Source organism: Calonectris borealis, chromosome 3 (genome assembly GCF_964195595.1).
Source record: "Calonectris borealis chromosome 3, bCalBor7.hap1.2, whole genome shotgun sequence".
In the NCBI taxonomy this organism is placed as follows: Eukaryota; Metazoa; Chordata; class Aves; order Procellariiformes; family Procellariidae; genus Calonectris; species Calonectris borealis.
In genome coordinates, this window is record NC_134314.1 from 110,986,169 (window position 1) to 111,004,734 (window position 18,566).

Sequence of the window (18,566 nt, forward strand, 5' to 3'; positions counted from 1 at the left end):
GTGCCGGGCATCTCTGTGTCAGGTTGAAGGCAAGTCTCTGTGCAATTGGGTTTTAAAGATAGGTACTGTGGCATTATAGAAACTGTTGCTGCTGGTCTTTTCCAAGTGCAAAATTTAGGAAGTTTCAAGAATTGATTCCATGTGTATATGACTGCCAGGATTATTGATTGTGTAAGGACCTCTTGGAAGAGCAACTAAATGCTCTGGCCTGAAACGTAAGCTATCAGAGGGCAAGACGGGATCTAATATAGAGGACAAACTTGAATTTTGCACATTCTTGCATGTTGAGATGGGTCATCAAAATCAGAGAAAATAGTTTTTATACTGGAAATTTTGATGTGGAAATCATGAAGTAGCGTGTAGCTTAAGCAGGTTGGATAAAACCACCAAACCCTGGTTTCCTACCCCAGGTAAGAGTAGTATTTTTCTAGATTAAAATTCATTTTTATAATTGGATAAACCCTCCAAATGTGTGTGTGTTGCTTTCTTCCTAGTACTTTTATTAAGTGAAGAAAGGGTGTTTTAAACTAGAACTTCATGCAGCTTCGCAGGTAAGAAAGTATCAAGGTATTCGTGACTACTGCCTCTTTATGGATTGATGTGGTGATATTTTGATAATTGAGAAGTAATAAATAGGTTTACAAATACTGCATATCACCTGGGAAGTGAGAGGATATAACATCAGAATAGCGCAACCTCTTGTGCTTGTTTGTCGTGACCATAACTGCTAAAGACCAAGCAGGGTAAGTAAGAACACGTGGGTATGCTTTATTGTAAGTTTTCAGTGAATCCTGTCTTGGTTTTGCCAAAGGAATTGTTTCCAGATTACAGGACTAAAAATGACCAAGTTACTTGGTTACTATGAAGAGGAACAAGTTGGCAGGTACTGGTGCTAGTTTCAGTAAGCTCTGACAGGGCTGAAGATAGTTTGATGGGAAGATCTGCAGATGGGATTTGTTCTTTCTGTAATCCCCTTGGCAAAGCAGGCAGACATTTGGTTAGTAGGCTTATATTTAGGCTGTTAAGCAGTTGTATCGGGTGTCTTTGGTGGGTTGTTTTGGTTGCTTTTTTTTAATATTAAAAAAACCTGGTATTTACAAAGTGTGTTTGGTCACCAGTTGCTGCTGGTGCTTCTGAGAAAAGTTTGTGATGCGAGTCTTCAGTCAGGTCTCCTAGTTAAATTGTGGGGATTTTTAATAAAGATGGGAATGTATCTGCTATGACAGAATCGTGTGATTCTTGTTATTCCTCCAAAGCATTTGACAGAAGCCTGAAAGCTAGAAATTGTGCTTAGAACATCAATAGGGATCAGAATTAGAAATTATTTGGCTATTATGACATTACTTATACAAATCTTGTTCTGCATTCTTGCAATAGGTATCTTAAGTATGTTCCTGTCTACTTCTCACAAGCTCTGTCTACATGCTGAAATTTTAATGTATCTTTTAGAGATTCCCCATGGTTCCTATCTTTTTTGGAAATAAAGTACCATTATAGGTTAGCAATGTCAATCTTTATTTATTAAGGCAATAGTTGAATGGATAAATGTAGAGGTAGGATTCTTCTCTTGTCTTTTTCATTGATTTTGTTCAGTATAATACAGAAGGTTCTCTGGAGTCGTGTGGGTAGAACACTTGCTGCAACAGGAGGACATTCCTTTTGAATTTTTTATATACAGAAATGTACTTCTACCTGTCCAGGGGTCTCTATCTCCTGTGTTACCTTAGACAAAGCCTTTGTTTCTTGAGTGACTGTCTTTACTAATTAGCTGAGGCAGTGTGCCATGTTAACCTCTGTGTACTGTTTCAAGTGTCTAGCTCTCTCTGCAGAACACTGCATGGCGTAATGCAGAGATTACTGCTTTCAAAATGACAAAAAAAAAATTGTCATTCCCAATGCAGTTTGCAAATGCAAATGTTCCTATTATTGAAACTGATGCATTTTTCTGCCAGTAAGCAAAAAAGTAAAAATAATGTGGTGAAAGCTGCCCTTTCTCTGCTTGCATGTCTCTAAATGAAATTAACTTCCCTGCTGAAACCAAGATACTGATAGATAGCATGCTAATGTGATTAACCAGAAGTCAACACAGTGTTCACATGTGGAGGTCTCTGAGACGGGTAGAGTTCTTCCTTCGTATTCCTAAAGTGAGACCAAAGAACACTGAACTCTCTGGCATTCCAAAATGAACAATATCTGACTTACTTTGTTTAACTACGAATGCAAAGTAATGCAAAATATGTAAAGATGACAATGTTAACTGGTACAAAAAAGAAAGCAAGAAATGTATGAAAGTACTCTTACATTCTAGTGGGGAAAATATAATTTAATGCTCTGTCACTTCTCATTGAGATTTATGCTTGCTTTCAGCACTTAAAGAATATTTATTTCATAAGTTAAAAAACAAAACAAAACAAAATGTCAGGCAGCAGCAACAAGGGCAGGCTGAAGGGAAGGCAAGCTGGGAGTCAAGGGTGACAACAAGGCAGGTAGAGACAGTTCCCTCATTGATCAGGACTCAGTCCTCCAGTACCTGTATGAGGCAAACAGGGTATATCTGGTGACAGCAACCAGGTTCGGCCAAAAGTCTGGATCTCCAGGCAAGTCTATAGTCATGATCTGAGGTGAAGCAAGGAAGTCAAGTCAGTGGGTCATAGACTGGATCGGTGGGGTGCATGGCCAGGCACAGGCATGGCTGCAGCATAGCTCAGGTGAGAACTAATGACAAGTGCCTTAGTTTGAATGCAGCTCTTGACTGAAGGTGAGGACGCCCCAAAAAAGGCTTCTCACACTTCTTTCTTACACAACTCTTCACAATGGTCTTTACTGGTCAGATTTGCCTTCAGGCATCCCAAGCATCTGAAACTAGTGGCAAAGTCTGGAGCAAAGAAGACACAACATCATTAGAGGAGGATCAGCTTAGCAAACATTTAAACGAATTTGACACATGCAAGTCTGTGGGACCCAAGGAATATACCCACAAGTGCTGAGGTAGCTGGCCAAAGTCATTGTGGGACCAATCTTGATTGTCTCAGAAAGGTAATGATGATTAGAGGAGGCTTCTGAAGATAGGAGTGACATTTGCTTTCTTCCAATCCTCAAGAAGGGCAAAAAGGACTATCCAGGGAATTACAGGTTGGTCAGCCTCATCTTCATCCTTGGGAAGGTGATTGAGCAAATAATCCTGTAAAGCATTGCTAAGCATACTAAGGGCAGGATGGTGATTGGAAGTAGTTGGCATGGATTTACGAAGGGAAAATCATGCCTGACCAACCTGATAGCCTTTTACAACAAATTGACTAGGTTGTTGCATAAGGGAGAGCAGTGAATATTGTTTATCTTGACTTCAACAGGCTTTGGTCACTGTCTTCCATGACATCTGATGAAGTATGGACTAGATAAGTAGACATTGTGGTGGACTGAAAACTAGCTGAACTGCCAGGCTCAAAGGATTGTGACCAGGGGCATGAAGTCCAGCTGGAGGCCAGTCACTAGTGGTGTATCCCAGGGGTTGATACTGGGGCCATCCTTGGAGGCACTCAAAACGTGACTGGACACAGTCCTGGGCCGCAGACTCTAGCTGACCCTACTTTAAGCAAAGGGGTTGGAGTAGTCAATGTCTAGAGGTGCCTTCCAACCTCAAGGATTCTGATTCTGTGATCCAGGGTTGCACAACTGCACAGTGTCAATGTTGGCCTTGATAACAGGCAGCTAAACTCCTCCAAGAGTGTTTTTTTTCCTACAGTGTGGGTTTTTCCTACTTAATATCTGTTCTTTCATAGACTACTCGATGACTTTTTTTATGGTGCAGGGAAAGGATTAATCTCAAAGTAGATTCTGAGCTTTGACATACCTACAGGACAAAGGTTGGCATCTGTGCTTGAAACAGTTTCCCTCCAATGCTGTTCATTAGATACCCCAACTGTTAAAAACTACAGAAGCATGACATAGGCTAAATATCCTTGCTTTCTCAGCTCATGCGTTATCCTAGTTTTGTTTGTTCTTTTATCAAGAAAGTGGGCTAATGGATACAGTCATAGAGAAGGGATAGATAGAAACTGCCAGATAAATGTTTTCATTCTAATTAGTGACATAAAAGAATTGCAGACCATGCCATGCTCATCATTTTTATGAACTTCTTATTTAGGTTGAATTTGGTTGAAGCTTTTGTGGTGGATCCAGAACTACGTCAGTGCCTTCAAGAAGATCTCTTACGTCGCTTCCCAGATCTTAACCGACTGGCAAAGAAATTTCAGAGACAAGCAGCAAACTTACAGGACTGTTACCGAATGTATCAGGCTATTAACCAACTGCCTAATGTTGTACAAGCACTAGAAAAACATGAAGGTAATGCTACCCCTGTCTATTTTCAATGTTTTATAATACACTGATGATGCAAAGAAATGGCGTGTAGATTTCCAAAGATTACCTTTTTCCTGTGTACTCATGTTGCGGGAATAAAGCTTAAAGACATCTGAATTTGAAATGAGCTGAAATTCTGAAATGCCAATCAGATACTTAAAAATAAACATAGCCAAATCTTTACACGAAAAAGCGTTCCAATTAGTGTGTAGCTGAAATGCTTGAACTGTTGGGTGATGGTCTGTGATCTTTGATGTCGACTTGTCTCTAAGAATTCTTGACCAATTGTGTGTGTATTATGATCTTACAAACAAGATACTGTTCATACAATATTATTGTGTCCCTTTTGAAGACACTTTGCACTCTGGGTTGAAATTAAACACAAAAAAAACCAGTTTAAGCGTTATTGGTATAATTTGAATGGCTTTTTTACTTTTTTTAAAATCGTAATGCTCCTGTATTTGATAAGAGTAACGTGGCAGGGTTTCTTCTGATCTTCATTAGTAGGAAGCTCAATGCTATGACAAGCAAGTCTAGAAAATACAAAGGTTCCTATTTCTTTTCCTTTTCTATGTGTTACCAAGAAAATGCAGAATAAGGTAGTGTCAGCATAATGGGGGTGATTCAATACAGCAATAGGAGTCCTAGCCTGTCAGAAAGCATATTTTGGTAAAAGCCCATTAATTTGTTTGAAAATCTCTTTGCATAAAGCAAGCACCAAAGCCTTAAAGAGAGATAATTTTTGAAATGGTATGGTTACAAAAACTTCTTCCCTATATTTGAGTAGACAGTAATATTACCCAGTATCTTATACTTTTCTTTACTATGGTTTTATGACTTCAAGTAATGAAACTTATCTTCTAAAATATTAATCTTGAAATAAATTAATTTTTGGTTGCTGGCTGTATTATTTCCAAAAGCAGTTAAGATCTAAAACTGGGAAGGAACTGGCAGATACAATTTTTTTTTTTTTTTTAAAAAAAAAAAAAGAGCTGTGCCACACTTTAGCTGCCTCAGTCATGTCCCTTTGGCTTTTCCAGACAGACTTTGCTTGGTTTTGCCTTGGCATGGAGCTCTTGATTTCCATCTTAAACTGAGTTATTAGTTCAAAATGCTCGCTTCCTGTCTTTACTTCTTTTTCTGTTAGTTGTCATTCGGATCAACAGAGTTTCTCTGTCATAACGTTGGGGTGGGAAAACAATTCCATTTTTACAAGTTTTGAGGAGCAAGCTGTGTAAGGCAAACTGCTAAGCTCACCATATGGAAAAATTAATAGACTGCAAAAGGTTCTTACACGTGAATCAGTTGGCCTTAGTAGGGCATTCATCAGCAGTATATCTAAGATAATTTAAAATAGGTGAAATGTGTTACTTTTGTTTTTCTTTGTACTTGTACACCCTTGTTTAAAGTACAAGAATGGCCTGGTAATTTTGAATGTATGTGACTGATTCAGATTGGATCTGATCATTTTCCTGTTTAAGACTGTATAAAATCTCTTGACTCTTCAAGAGATGGAAAGTCAGAAATATTTTTGACAATTCTGAGTATCTGCCAGTTTCAGAACTTACTTTTCTCGTGAATGGCTATGGGGAGATAGAGCAACTACACCATGAAGTGATCAGCAGCGATTGCCTTTCCCTCAAAGGAAAGGGAGATGCTTGTTTTTATGGATGTTGAAAGCTGAGGAGGGGGGCAGTGAGTGAAGATTACTTTTTTTATTTTTTGGACATAAGAAACCTGCATAAGATGGAAAAGGACTCTGAGTCATCAAATCGTTTTGCTATTGCTGGCAAAAGGGAGCAGTTTTTCATTACTCAAACAGCTGGGGCATAAAATCTAGGTACTTACAAGTTCTCTGTCTTCAAGAAGCTTCTGAAGCATCTTCCTTCCCATCTCAGATTGATAGTCTTTATTTTAAGCCTGTAAATATGCAGGATACAGGATATGCTGCATTCCAGGTGTATTTTTACCATATCGTATACAGTGGCTTGAATGCCTCCTTAACGCTTTTGGAAATACGTCTTACTGCATGTTCCAGTACTGTTCCATGACTGTTGCACTGGTGTGTTATAAGCATGTTGTGATCGAGCTTGGCTGTTTCCCATCCTTTGTCACTTCCAGCTGATTATTCGCCTACTCATAGTGGAAATTCGTTTATCTATCAATGCGTCATCTTACTCACTCTTAAATTTTATTTCATTTCTATTAGCCCAGTTTTCAAGGTCAGTTAGTTATGTTCCTGATTTATTTTGTTCCAATTTCATCTACTGATATCTTCCACATTGTATATATTAGTGAATTTTATAAGCAGCCTTCTTTTGTGCACTAATATTATTAATTCACACATCTTAAAAAGATAAATGCTTGTATGAGACCTGGAGGAACTGTGTTGCTGATGTCCTTCCAGCTCATTCGTCTTTTGCCAGTTGGTGATGTCCTCTTTATCTGCCTTCTGATCATTGTATTAATCATGAATCTTGCATCTTAGCGTCCCATGTGACACTGTATTGAATGCCTTAGAAGAGCCCAGATTAGGTCTACAGATTTCCCTTTGTCTTAGGCAGTCAGTTGTCTTAGACAGATGTTGCGCTATACAGGTATGATCTGCCTCGAGTAAACCCATACTGTATTTTATCCCAATTTCCATTTTGCTCTTTGTTCTTTCCTCACCATTTTTTCCAAGACCTTTTGTACCATCAAAATGGCTGGTTTAAGTGCATTTACTCATCGAGATTTGTCTGTTTTCCCTTGATAGAATAGTGTCAGTTTTCATTCTTCTGTTTGCTGCCAAACTAACTATATAAATGTTTCAAGTTTGAAGATTAGTGCTTGATTTTACTTTCTATACAACATTTTAAACCATCTTAATAGGAAAGTCTTTAATGCGTGTAATAAACACTTATCTGTGCTTCAGTAAGTAAATTATGATTTAAGTTAAACACTGTACCTGGGAGCAGATAGGCTTTGTGATCAATATGCATCTCTGCTTTTGACGGTACATAAGTCTATTATTCTTTCTCTCAATGGTTAGCTTACATGCTAATAATGTTGAATAGGTGCAAAAGGGTTTTTTTTCCCATGCATCTTTTATATGAGTTTATGAATGCAGGTGCAAGACAGGTTGGAGTTTAATTTAGAATTTTTCAGTGGTGTTTCTCGCTCATATTCTCTTAATGCCAAGTGTTATGCTTTTAGGAAAAGCATACACATACAACTTTTCTAAACCCTCAGTACTCACTGACTCCACTATTTTACTTCAAGTGGTGGATACTGAATATGAAGTTGGATTGAAAGTGTAAATCAGTTTTGCAATGTATCAGTTTGAACCATATCATAAATATATGTAAATACTTTAGTATTTTATTTACTTAATAAATTATTATTTTCTAATTTTTGAATGTGACATCTTCCTATGGTGACTGAAGATGTTCTCTTCAAACTTAAATGATGAAATGGTATTACGAAAACTTTCCTACTTACTCCTTTCCAGAAAAGAAATTGTAATGCTACTTTTAAGTTCAAGCACAATCATTTTTCATTAATTCAAGAATACTGAAGATCATTTCATTGTGTGTGCCATGCACTGTCAGCTGGTGCACTGGGAACTGCTAAGTCCACTCTGAAGAATGGACGAGAAACTTCTTTTCTGCTTTTCAGTCTCTTCCTTCTTTACTGCCTCCTTTTATTTTCTAGGTTGGTTTAGATGTGTCTTCTTACAGGAGGGAAAAAGATGTGACAGAAAGCAAGCAAGAAATGTGGAATAAAAAGCAAGCTGTACTTTATTTCAGATCTCTCTTAGTTTTGAAGATTTCTAGTCAGTGGAAGACTCAATTTTTACAAGTTCAATAATCTCTCAACAAGTTTTTTTCTCTATTAATAGATACTAATCAGTTAAGAGCTTTAACTTGAAAAGGTTGGGGGAGTGCGGAAGCAAAAAAGACACAGGAGGAAAAGGAAACAAACCAACCTTTTTCTTTCTACTTGAGTTACAGTGCAGAGAGAGAATAGAATTCCCTTGGGTAATCATGTCCTGACTGTGTGACTTTTATAAATTCGTACGGAAATTTTTCTTAGGAAAGATTAGGACTTTGTCCCTAGTCTGGTAAGAAATCATGAGGCCCTGGAATAGCCAGAGCTTAATTCTGTGTTTCTCTGTTAAAGTGCAAAGCCTTGCCTGTAAACATCAGAGGCAAATATTGTAATTCTGTACATAATCCAATGACTATAAGATCATACTATTGGATTCTTTCTGAGGCATTTTGTGTAAATCATGTAGTCAATAATGCTAATCTTTCTGTGATTAAATCATAACTTGAAGTGGCTGCAAAGATGTAAACATTCATTTACTGACAGCGTTTTCACAGCTGGCTGCTGGATAGGTGGATATGAATAAGGTGCCTGAAGAAAATACTTCTTTCACAAAATTGGCGGTATCTGTACATGCCAAGTTAACTGTGAACTGCGTTTTGCATTCGATGCTTACAGTGTTCTGTGGACTTCAACCGATAGGTGTGCTATGCAGTTATACTTGGTGCTACAGAGTATCTGTGCTAACAAAATATGTTGGAGAAGACTAATGTAATTTTGGCGACTTCCTGTTTAAGTGGAAAGATCAGTGACTATAAAGATCTGGTTAAAGTAGATGGTCTATTTTTAAGGAAAACAAAACCAAAACCCATACACCTCAATTTCTATTTATGTCCATATTGTAACCTACCAAATATACCCAATTTTTTGTAATTTTGAAGTAAGAAAAATTAAAGACTCTGAATGTGGATGATGAGACTTCCACTTTTTACAAAAGCCATTTCAACTCTTTATGTGCAAAAATAGGTAATGTTCAGACAGCAGGTTTGCTTTCAAACTGTTGTTTGTCTGGAGTTTTACTCATAGTAGAAGGGAATTAATACCACCAGACATGAACAAAGATGACAGAATAGGTACAGGCTTAATCAGAATATAAATTGGATAATGCCAATTTTAGAAAAATACATGCATATGTCAGTGAAATAATCATAACCAATCTTAATAAAAATTAACCAACTATATAGTTGTGCTGTTTATCTTGGATAACTGAATTCTGGTAAAGTTGTGGGGTTTTGTGAATGATAATTTTTCTTGTTTGCTCTTAACAGGAGCTCACCAGATGTTGTTGTTGGCAGTGTTTATAACACCTCTTAATGATATCTACTCTGACTTCTCAAAGTTTCTGGAGATGATAGAAACAACATTGGACATGGATAAGGTATGGGCTGGTGTGTGGGAGGGGGTTTACTTATTGAACTTTGCAATCTGCTCTACAGTCACTAAATTTAATTGATCATCTATATTAAGTAGTTAGTGATAGTTCAGCCGTGGAATATATGAAGACTGTTATTAGTATAGCAGTTGAATATCAAGAGGATATTCAGCCACTATCTGAAATTATCTAGCCAATGAAAAAATGCTTTGAGTACATGGATGCTGTGGATCTGAAACTATTTTTTAAAAACTCATCAGTATTGAAAGTGGGGAAACTTCTTTGTCACTTTTCTGCTTCTTCATATTTTCAAAGTTACTGTGATATGTCTCAAATCTAGAATGTAGCCAGAATACGTTTATGACATACCTCTGCTTCTATAAAGTTCATTAGACTTGGTTGTATTTGGTGGGATTAAGTCTTCATAACTAAGTTTGCCTCTTTGAAAAATGATTGATCTAGGTATAAAGACATACTTTACTTTCCAGTGTAAAGACATTTCTCACTAGAGAGAAAGCTGCTACAATTATCTTAGCCTTGCATCTACACTTGCTCATAAAATATTACTGATGATAGGACCATGCTTGCAAGGGACAACTGGCATTTTTTTCAGAGGAAGAATTGGCCAAACAAAGCTGAAAGGAACATTCCTGTTCCTTAAATCTGTAGCGGAAAGGAGAAGGGATGAGTATAAATGACTGATTTATCGTTGTTTAACATTGAACACTAGGGGACAGGCAAAAACATGAACCGTTGCGTAACTGGGTGAAACAATGCCAAGGTTTTTAGTGAGTTTTGTACATGATTTTTTCCCATGTGTTGGGTCTGGCTGAGTTCATGGAGTTCATTTTCCCCGTAGCAGCCCTCATAGTGCTGTGCTTCGTATTGGTAGCTGGAAAGGTGGTGTTACTGGCTGAGCAGTGCTGGCACAGCATCAAGGCTGTCTCTCCGACATCTCCCCCCCTCACCGGTAGGCTGAGGGTGGGCAAGATCTTGGGAGGGGACATAGCCAGGACAGCTGACCCAAACTGACCAAAGGGATATTCCATACCATATGATGTCTACTCAGCAATAAAAGCTAAGAGAAAGGAGGAGGAAGTGGGGGCATTCATTATTTATGATGTTTGTCTCTTGGAGCAACTGCGATGTGTACTGAAGCCCTGCTTGCCGGGAAGTGGCTGGACATCGCTTGCTGATGGGAAGTGGAGAATAAATCTTTTGTTTTCCTTTGCTTCCACGTACGGCCTTTGCTTTTGCTTTGTTAAACTGCCTTTATCTTGATCCACGAGGTTTTTTCTTTTTTTTTTTCGATCTTACTTTCTCCGCCCAGTCCTGCTGAGGAGGGGAGTGATAGAGCGGCTTGGTGGCACCTGGTGTCCAGCTAAGGTCAACCCGCCACATCCCATTATATTTGTTCGAGAATTGGTGAGGTGCATTTTGAAATGCCCATGCTTGGTTAGAAATGTATTTAATGTTCCTTTCTCAATAAGATGTTTCAGTCATTTTGGAAAACTTGGGAGGCTTTTAGGATTGTCATAAGTGTCAATCTCAGCTGACTGTAGAAATACGAGATCTACCTAACCATGTGCTAGGCACGGTAGTAAGGGCACGGTATTGAACTTTTGAAAACTGCAATGGCTTTAAAATTTTGAAGATGCATATTTTTTCTCCAAATGCAGAAGCACCACTTTTTATCTCTTTGTATTGTGTATGCATTCATCAACTGCGTTTTACTGTTTAAGGAAAGACTGTTCGATTGACATGTTGCTGTAATTTATGATATATGCTAATGAAGAAATTTATAGCTTTATACTAGTTACAGACCATCTGTTGATGCAGTTTGTATGCCCTGGGACTCTGGTTTCTTTAAAACTAACAGCTGTTCTAAGCCTTCACCCTTCATAGTCCAGCTCTTCAAATTTCTTTTCAGCTTCTACTTTAAAAATGTTTTGCTGTCCTTCTAAACAGAACAACAAGTCAGTTATTTTTAATCAAGTCCCACAGAATCCGGTGTGTCGGATTTGGTTTTTTTTCCCCTTCAAGAAACTGGAAAATGGCTATAGATAAGCCAACACTGGCTTTACCAGAAGAATAAACCTTGTCTGTATGAGTGTTAAAACTTGAACTTTGACTTGAAATTCCTCTTAGATTTTTAGGGAGTTCAAACAAAATACCCAGCTCTATTCTGAGTGTGATTGAAGGATAGGTTGTCATAGCAACTAAATTATGTCAATAATGCATTCTAATATAAAAAGAACCATCTAAGTTCAAAAAGCGTGGGATGTGGTTATTCATTTACCTAGCTGTAATAAAAATTGAGAAACTATCACTTCCATTCCTGTCTTCCACAGAATCATAAGGGGCCTTCAAAAAACCATGTACTCCAACCTCCCCCTCTAGTCAGGGCAACTTCAAAGTTTGTTAGTACTTTTGGAATATAGTGTTTTGGTTTGAGTATTAAGAGCACAGCCCTTCACAGAAGGACTTGTTTTTCAGATTAGCTAGCTAGCTCAACATAGTCCCACAGTCTGCAAATTATTTGCTGTCACCTCCTTCATTTGAGCACCCCTTGGAAATGTGGCTCACTTGGGTCTTATTTCATGTAAGTAAACATATGCAGGTATGAAAGTGTTGTCAATGCTGTGATGTTAGTCTGCTAGTTACCACATTAAATATTGTACACTTTGACCATTCATTTCAGAGTAGCTCTGAGCAAAAACTTATACTAAAAAATGCAGTATGTTTAGTAGAACAAAAGGGAATGTCTAGTTGCTTCTTATCCCTATCGCGTTAAGGGATTTGCTTTCATTATAACCCTTTGCATGACTCCTGCCAGTAAAAGGTTATATATAGAGTGCAGGTGGTAGCAAGAGCGTTCAGACCAGTCTGTTGCGTGTCTGTTGCATTCCTTAATCTCTGAAGCAAATTTAACATTTGTATTTAATGCAGTACTGAGTTGTAATTTAGACTTAAGTGCATTTCTGCGATCAATATGTTGGTGAAATGTCACAATGATGTTGAGTATTTTTATTCTTCTTTTGGGGAGATGAGAGGGGAGTGAGTTGAGCTCACTGGTATTTCCTTCCATTTTTCTGGTGAGGTGTAGCCTTACTGGACCATAACTGCTGGTAGATTCATTAGGTACAGAGCACCAAGAACTCAAATACCACATTCCTGTTAATGTTGTCCTGCCAGATTGTTGGCCATGTTCACACTGAGGGCTGTGGAAGAGGAAAAAAGCAAAAGTTTGCTTTAAGTGACTTACCTAATTATATCTGAGATTGTATCTGCTGTCGGAGGAGCACAGCTTGGGAAGAACGTTAGAGGGTAATATAGTTGTGGGTGCCTGATGTTTTTATATATTAATTAGTAGCACACATTTTTAGTCCATAATCATTTTACTTCCTTAGCAGTTTAGCTGAACTTTTAATTTAATTTTAAAATGTTTTCTATTCACTTGATCGCACTTGGCTTTCACTTGGAGAGTGTGGTCAGATGGAGCGGTTCTGTTTGTCACCTTGTTAAGGGTTACTTCATGAGGCCTGACTGAGGAAGGAGCTGCCCTATAATAGTTGGGGTGGGTAATGTGTCTTCATACCTGGATCTTACACATTTTTAAATTCAGATTTTTCAGGCTGAGGTAATGGGATATAGGCTGCTAGATGTTCTAAAGACTTGGTGTCTACACCTGGAAAAGCCACCGGGCACTTACCCTGGGGCTGGAGTGCCTGGTCTGCTGCGAACCGGTTCTTGAACTGCTGCAGTCCCTATTGATGTAAATGGAAACCGAAGTAATTTTACTTTAATGCTCCCGTCCCAAAACTTCACAGCAGTTCAGGATTTATTTCTTGCACACTAGCAGTCTCTGGGTTCACTTGTCATCACAGGCCTGTTGGAGCTGTAATGGAGCTGGCAACAAGCACATGAAAACTAACTCCATTCCCATGACTGCTGTGGGTAAGGCAGTACCGTAGCCTTTTTGCGCATGGTAAGCTCTAGCGACATACGGATCTTTGCTTGCAGTGAAGTGAAAGCTTGCCTGCAGCGAGGAGGCCCTGAGGGGTGGAAGAGCAGGGCACGGCTTTGGTTCTGGTCAGCCTCTCTGACATGGCAGCCTGGGTGAAGGCTGGAACCGACAGCCAGACCGGGTGCCCTGCTGGGGCTGCCGGAGCGTTATGGGCCCTTGGGAATGTTACCTTCCTTCTCCTGAGGTTATGGGATTTCTGCAGTGTATTCCAGGCTTCAAATAGTTCTTTGAAGCTGTGAAACAAAATTACTTTTCAGTTGACTGTCAACCTTGCTTGTCTCATGAAGCCAGCCGTGACAGGGGCTGGCGTGCGTGGCGTTTGCATCCCAGCCTTTCCAGTTTCTGTTTCAGATCCAGGATCTGCCCTACAAAACCAGGAATGGTCTTTTTTGCTGTATGCTGTCATAAACGTTCATTGCTGTTCTTTTAGCAGAATTATTAAGGGAATGGGAGGGGCAGGCCTATCGACAGGGACGTAACAGGGGAATGAATTTGTTCATACTCCTTTCTTAACACCTCCAAGTTTCAAGATAGTCCTCTAAACCTCATAATCTGTTATTTTGTGGTGTCCACATCTCTGGATAAGCAACTGGAGGACTTTGCCACTGCAGTGTGTTCGCACACAACACAACTGGAACCAAAATGGCGGGCTGAGCGTAATGCCTTGCAGTGCTGGTAATTGCACAGAGAAAATAAGCAGCAACGGTTCAGTTTTCCGTGATGCAACTTCTGTGGAGGATCAAATTATCTGTTGGGAGAAGGTCGTTCTCAGAATAAAGTAGCAATCCTTTGAATATACAGTATGCTATGCAGTTTCTTCATATGATAATTTACTTGCCCCCCCCATTCCAAATTCAAAATGTATAAGCCCTGTGGCTTTCATCTCCAGACTGCACTCCCAGGTCTTTGTTCCAAGTTGCTGCAAAACCTCGGAGTCTTCAGTCTAATGCTTTTACGATTGTTTTGATGCACCGCAGATTTGAAGTGCTTCTTGTGCTTAGTAGAACAAGATGTATGTGGTGGTTCTTGCAGTTATAGTTCCTGTTGCTCAGTGCTTTCTGGAGTGATACTTTTATTGTCTGGGTGGTCCTCCCTTTCCTCTTCTCCTTCCTCCTCTTGCTAGCATATACTTGTAGGTAAAAGTGAAATTGTATGTAAACCACCATCTTGTTTCGGTGTGTTTTGCAAAGTATTTGCAGCTGCTTTGTGTACAACTCTGCAGATAATTCCCAGCTAGGGGAAGCTCCATGCAAGTGTTGGTTTGGTTTTTTTAACTTAATTAAATTAAATATATTACTAATATGAAAGTCAGTGCTTAGTTTCCATGTTGGATGACAGTGCTAATATTTTGTTGATTGTAAAAGTTTGTATATTAAAAATCGAATTTCTTTCATTTAGCAGTTACAAATTGTGCTTGTGAATTAAACTTGAGGCTTGTAAAGTCATCAGAAACACAGACCTGGCAGTGGAAGCATGGGCAAGAGAGAGGAAGAAGATGAAATACAACTTACTTCATCTGTGCCTCTGAAAATGTTTAGCTTGGAAGGAAATGTGTATGCTTTTCAACTCAAAATAACTGGGTTGAAATTGGGTAGCATTTTTGGTGATATTATGTAGGTTCCTTCCGTAACCTCTTGAGTGTGTTTTGGGCAGGAATTACTGTTTCAGAAACGTCTACTTCCGAAGACTTCTTGTTTTGAAACGCCCCATCCTTTTATGCTCTGTCTTGATTAGCTGCATAAGTCCAGGCTAGCATACAGATTATGTACATAACAATTTTATTTCCTCTGACTTCCCTTTTTTCCTGCCTAATGCTCACTTATTTGTATGCAAATAAATGTGCAGACGACTCCATTTCAAAGTAGAGGAGTCTGTTAAATTGGTATATTTTGCTTGTATAAAGTGTATTATTTGAGAAAACAAGTGTCTGAGGTATATTTGTTTCGTAGTTGAATCAGACACCAATAATCACAAACAGCATTGCGTTACAAAATTATATATATAAAAAATAAATTGATTAAATAATTAAGTAAATTCATTTTACTGTGTATGATCAGGGAGGTGATTCTTTTTTTTTTTACTGCCTATATTGATATGAATTTTTTCTTATTTTTCCCTAGGTGGAGAATCATGAATTTCTTGTCAAGGCTTCTTTTGATCCTAATTTGACAGAATTAAGAGAGAAGATGAATGAACTGGAAGAAAAAATGCAGTCTTTTTTAAAGAGTGCAGCCAAAGAACTAGGTAGGGTGTGAAACCGCCTTTTGTAAAATGTTTTGAGATCAAGTGATGAAAACTGGTATAGAGGAGTTAATGAGTTTGTATTATTTCATTATTAGTTTTGGGTGACTATAGTTGTCACAGTACAATCTGTTGAAAACTGAGTGATTTTTGGTTTATAACTTGGCCTTTTTTTTTTTTTTAAAGGATGGCATTCCAGAATGTTTCAGAAATTATCATGTATGTTGCAACATACTGCAGAATTCATTTTGTAGAACTGTAACTCATCTAACTCTTGGCTGAGCCTAGTTCTATTTTACATCCTTTGTGGACATGCATTGAAACTGCTTCCCGTGCCCTTCCACACCCCCGTGCATTCTCCTGAGTGTCCATTCAGGACATGCTAGTTTTCTTTTGAAGTTCTTTGCAAAATGTAATGTGTAAGCAAATGAGACATTTAAAGAATGGATTATCCTATGCAAAAAATTCCACGTGCATCTGATGAATTGGGCATTCAAAGAGCAACTTAAAAAACCCCATTTTTTAATGCAAATATGGCAAGGAAAACTGGCAACACCATAGTTATTTTAGATTACACCTTTAAGGACTTGCATATTTTTTAGTCTTGATTTTTATTTAGTGTAAACAAGATACCTGGATGAAAAGGAGGAAAGACAAGATTGTGTAGGGATGGAATGAGAAATCCCACCAGCAGAAGTATGTGTTAGTAAAAGGATCGCAAGACTACAGGTGCTGTGCTTACAGCAGCAATATAGAATGTCCTTGCAGTGTGCTGTGAACTTTTTTCACATTCCTGGAGAATATGTAGCAATACAATAATTGTGAACCTGACTTGAATATGCAGTTCGAGAGCACAACAAAGTAAGAGCAGAGAATGAATCAATAAACTTCTGTTAGGTCTGAGTATTTCTCATACCTGTATGGAACGCAAGCAAGTATACTGAATAGCGTATCTAAGGGAGGCTACATCATACAAACTGGGGATTAGTGAGCAGAAATAGCACAGGCTGCAGGATTTTTGATAATACAGTTGTTTTCTTTTTTGTTTCTTTTCATCTAAAAGGTTTGGAAGCTGGGAAAAGTATCAAACTGGAGACAAATTCGCAGTTTGGACATCACTTTCGAATAACTTGCAAGGAGGAAAAAGTTCTCCGTAACAATTCAAGATATGGAATAGTTGATACACAGAAGAATGGTGTGAAATTTACTAACAGGTATGAGATCATCCTGGTAGTTTTTCAAGCCTGTTGTGAAAGAAACAAAATTGTTCCTTTCTTTATTATTATGCCGATAAACTGGTTTCCCTACATCTTGAATGGCTGAATTTTCACCTTTTTAATTGGCTCACAGATTGAGATATTGAGCAAGACTGGCATAAGGGAGGAGTAGTCATACAGTTTCTGTTAAAAGCTGCATTCCCCATTTACTTTGCCAACTGTTAGCTATTTTTGGTCCTTTGACTTGGGCTAATTTCTCTGTTTTAGCTGCAGCTAGTGGCATAATTGCATTCACTGTGAGTGTTTATACAGACACTTTCACAAGCTGCAATAGGAAAAGAGCTATTTATCATCACCAAATATGACATGCAGCAGTTTTGTTGATTACCTTTTTTTTGTTCCAAATCACGCTGTAATTTCTGTTGGTCCTATGTATTGGACTTCGCTTCTGTGGCTCTATAGATTAAGCTATTTAAAAATTCCAGTCTTCAAGCTAATTGCATTGATGCTGTTTCAGTGTCTCCTTGTCTGGACAGCAGTTCTGTCACAGGTCAGCCAAGCAAAAAGTCTATACTTTTTGTTGAATTTTTAGCTCTTCTAGAGCATTTTAGAAGGAGCAAGGGCTACCTTGTCATCAGATGCCTCTCTTTCTGTACTTCATTATTTTTACACAGAGCAAACAAAGTAGAAAGTTGCATGTGCAGAATCAAGTAACGCTTAGGTTGAAGGCAATCTCTTGAGGTTAACTGGCCTAACCCCTCACTCAAAGCAGAGCCACCTTGGAAATTAGATCCTATCTCAAAGCTGGATGAGATAGCTCAAGGCCTTCCCCAGGGGCCCATCCTCCAAGCATCCTTCAGAACGTGGTGGAGCACAAGTTCCAGTGCTGAACCACTCTTTGTGAAAACTTTCCTCATGAGATCTAATGAGAATTTTCGTTGCAGAAGCTTGGGTTTTTAGTATCTCATTCTTTTGCTGTACACCTCCAAGAAGAGTCTGGTGCCTCTCCTCTCCAGGCTGACTTCAGATTCTTTCAGCCTGGGCAGGCATCTCTCTAAGCCTGTCCACGTATGCCATGTGCTCCAGCTCCAAATCTTTGTGGTGGCCATCTGCTCCAGGTTCGGTGTCTCTCTTACACTGGGAAGACAAGACTGGAAACAGCACCACAGTTGTGGTCTCACGAGTGCTGAACAGAGGGGAAGAATCACTTCCTTCGACATGCTGGCTACGCTCTTGCTAGTGCAGCCAGTATGGGCTTGGCCTTCTCTGCCGCAGGGGCACACTGCTGGCTCATGTTCAGCTTCTTGTCCACTGGGTCCCCCAACTTTTTTATGAATAGCTGGTTTATAGCCATTTGGACCCCAGTCTCTACTGTTGCATGGAGTTATTTCATCCCAGGTGCGGGACTTTGCATTTGCCTGCATTGAAATTCTTGTCCACCTATTTCTCTAGTCTGTAGATATCGCAATGAATGGCAGCCCTG

At 38.9% G+C, this 18,566-nt stretch overlaps 1 protein-coding gene across 5 annotated transcripts in view; it reads left to right on the forward strand.

The window, feature by feature from the left end:
• Positions 1-18,566, forward strand: part of MSH2 (mutS homolog 2) — a 55,206-nt gene that overhangs the window by 23,408 nt on the left and 13,232 nt on the right. For 4 of the 5 annotated variants that reach the window (XM_075147317.1, XM_075147315.1, XM_075147318.1 and 1 more), the window contains exons 7-10: positions 4,145-4,344; positions 9,495-9,604; positions 15,746-15,869; positions 16,930-17,080. In XM_075147317.1, coding sequence (XP_075003418.1) covers positions 4,145-4,344; positions 9,495-9,604; positions 15,746-15,869; positions 16,930-17,080 — 585 coding nt within the window. Of the gene's footprint in view, positions 1-4,144; positions 4,345-9,494; positions 9,605-10,735; positions 11,231-15,745; positions 15,870-16,929; positions 17,081-18,566 lie in introns of those variants that run through there. The other variant, XM_075147319.1, reaches the window with a different exon arrangement.